Raw genomic sequence first — 2,500 nt, 5'->3', positions numbered from 1 at the left:
CACACTTAAAAAGCAACTCTGAAGGGAAAAAAAAACATCTCCCGCGTTTCTTAATTTAGAGAAGTGACAGAGGCAGCAAGTGACAGGGAGACAGGTGGACAAAGGTGGAGTTAGGGCCTCCGCACATAGGCTCCGACAGAATTCCGACCCCCAAACCCAATTTCACACAAACATAGCATTGATAGTCAATGGGCAGCTCCGACAAAATAGAGCCCTTCTCTAATCGCTAGCCGACATTGGCGAATGTCCGCGAACATCGGCGCCAGTGTGCGGGGTTCTATTGAAAACAATGGAATCGAACTTTTGCGGTGCAGCGCTCAGCACTTTGTCGGAGCCGATGTGCGGAGGCCCTGAGTCTGACAGTAACAGTCAGTCCAGAACAGTATTTCAGCATTATTAATAGACAGACTCTGTCTCTCTCTTTAAGGTATTCAGTTTGAGGGGGAGGGAAAAATCTTTCTTTTGGATGATGTGGTGGGTTTTTTGGAAGCTGGGATGTCTGGACTGCAAAAACATCCTCAGCGTTACTCTGATAGACTGGTGCGCTCAAGGTTACTCGCTCAGACAGAAATGTCAGGGGGAGGCTTCTTTGCTGCAGAACACCAAGTTATGCCACTGCCTTTCAAGCAACATGAGGGCTTTTTTTTCAAACTTAAAATAACGTCTCCAAAATTATTTCAGCGGTCCAATGACTTGATGTCAATGTCGAAGGGTATTATTTCTGCATTTGCTTTGCTGCTCTCCATAGACTACTGTAACGGCACTAACCAAGACTGGAGGAACAGGACACCTGTCTGTAGCTTAAGGTGCCATTTCCATGTAGCAGGATATTTTCATATGTGGGTATTTTTTTCTCCTGTTCAGGTGGAAACGCTACATGGGGATAAAAATAAAAACTCCATTGTAACAGGTGCATTTTAGCCCCCTGTCTGGGATCTTTTTAAAGCACGATTTTTGATATGTGGGTTTTAAAAAATCTGCTTACGTAGAAACGGAAGGCAGAAACCAATGTAACCAGGAGAAAAAAATATCCACACTTAAAAATATCCTGCTACATGGAAACAGCTCTTGAATGAGTGACAGTTCAGCCTCAAATGGCCAATGACAACCAGACTTTCATTCTGACCACACGTGCTTGAATTTTTTTTTTTACAAAAATCTCAACACATGTGACTTACAATTTTCAGCAAACACTTTACAATAAGGGATGCATAAAAGCATTATAAAGAATGTAAACAATTAAATAATGGTGAACAAAGCATTAAGACATTTCTGTAAATGAGTGGGAAATTTTATTTTAATATTTTATATCTATTAAGCATTTACAATTTGTTTTCACATGAATAATAAATACTCTGTTAAAAGGTTTGTAAAATCTTGAGCATATTATTTGTAAATATTTTATAAAGCATTAATAAAATGTATTAAATAATAAAAAAACACTTGTTGATGTTTTGTTCATCATTAGCTAATAATTTATTAAGTGTTCATAATATGAGCCAAAAAATATATATTTTTTTACATTTCTGAAAATATGGGCCCACAAGGGTGCGGGGCCCACCTGGAAATGCCTGCCCTGCCAGATGGCCAGTACAGCCTTGCCTGTTTGTCTGTCTGCCTACCAAGGAAGTCGTAGGTCTCCTTAAACGGTATGTGTTTGTCTGCCTACCTTGGAGCTGCGGTCGTAGGCCTCCTTAAACTGTATGTGCTTGCCGGCCTTGCTGCCTAGGTCCATCCACTTCCCCTTCATCCACTTGATGTTGGGCTTCCGCAGCATGCTGGACGAGTCCACTTTGGCCACGAAGGTCACGTCCTTCCCTGTTATCAGTAGTCAGTCACCCATACACATACACACATACCAGGTACTCAGCCTCTATCACTCTCTCAGCCTCCCGGGGTTGCCTCTTCAGATTTTTCTCTGTTTATTCGCCAACAAACGTTTCACACGCTGAAGAAGGGCTCTGCCCGAAACGTTTGTAGGCGAATAAACAGAGAAAAAATCGGAAGAGTGCTGTCCTTCGCTTTTTTCATTCATCAATATATTTTGTGAGATTCAGCACTCAGTTATAATCTGTATTAACTAGTACAGGCGATAGTGTGAGCATGTCCTTCCCTGTCATCAGTCAGTCACCCATACATACACACATACAGTACCAGGTACTACTCAACCTCCATCACTCTCTCAGCCTGCCCTGTCAGCCAGCCACACTCAGCTCAGCAGAGATGAGTTAGAGATTTATGGTTCGATTATGAGTCTATGCAACTGGGATGATAAAGCGGTGAACTGTTGTCTGTGTGTGTGTGTGTGTGTGTGTGTGTGTGTGTGTGTGTGTGTGTGTGTGTGTGTGTGTGTGTGTGTGTGTGTGTGTGTGTGTGTGTGTGTGTGTGTGTGTGTGTGTGTGTGTGTATGCGTGTGTGTGCGTGTGCGTGTGCGTGTGCGTGTGCGTGTACGTGTGCCCACAGCAGTATTTTGATACATTGTCTGTTTTATCATGTACAG

The 2,500-nt window shown here is 42.7% G+C and overlaps 1 protein-coding gene across 9 annotated transcripts in view; it reads right to left on the bottom strand.

The window, feature by feature from the left end:
* mybpc2a (myosin binding protein Ca) overlaps positions 1-2,500 on the bottom strand; it is a 116,236-nt gene that overhangs the window by 55,351 nt on the left and 58,385 nt on the right. For all 9 annotated transcript variants that reach the window (XM_063189369.1, XM_063189377.1, XM_063189398.1 and 6 more), the window contains one exon: positions 1,670-1,818. In XM_063189369.1, coding sequence (XP_063045439.1) covers positions 1,670-1,818 — 149 coding nt within the window. The remainder of the gene's footprint in view (positions 1-1,669; positions 1,819-2,500) is intronic.

The sequence above is a fragment of the Engraulis encrasicolus genome, chromosome 2, assembly GCF_034702125.1.
Source record: "Engraulis encrasicolus isolate BLACKSEA-1 chromosome 2, IST_EnEncr_1.0, whole genome shotgun sequence".
Classification (NCBI taxonomy): Eukaryota; Metazoa; Chordata; class Actinopteri; order Clupeiformes; family Engraulidae; genus Engraulis; species Engraulis encrasicolus.
The sequence above is the reverse complement of the archived record's forward strand: the minus strand, read 5'-3'. Positions and strand labels throughout refer to the sequence as shown.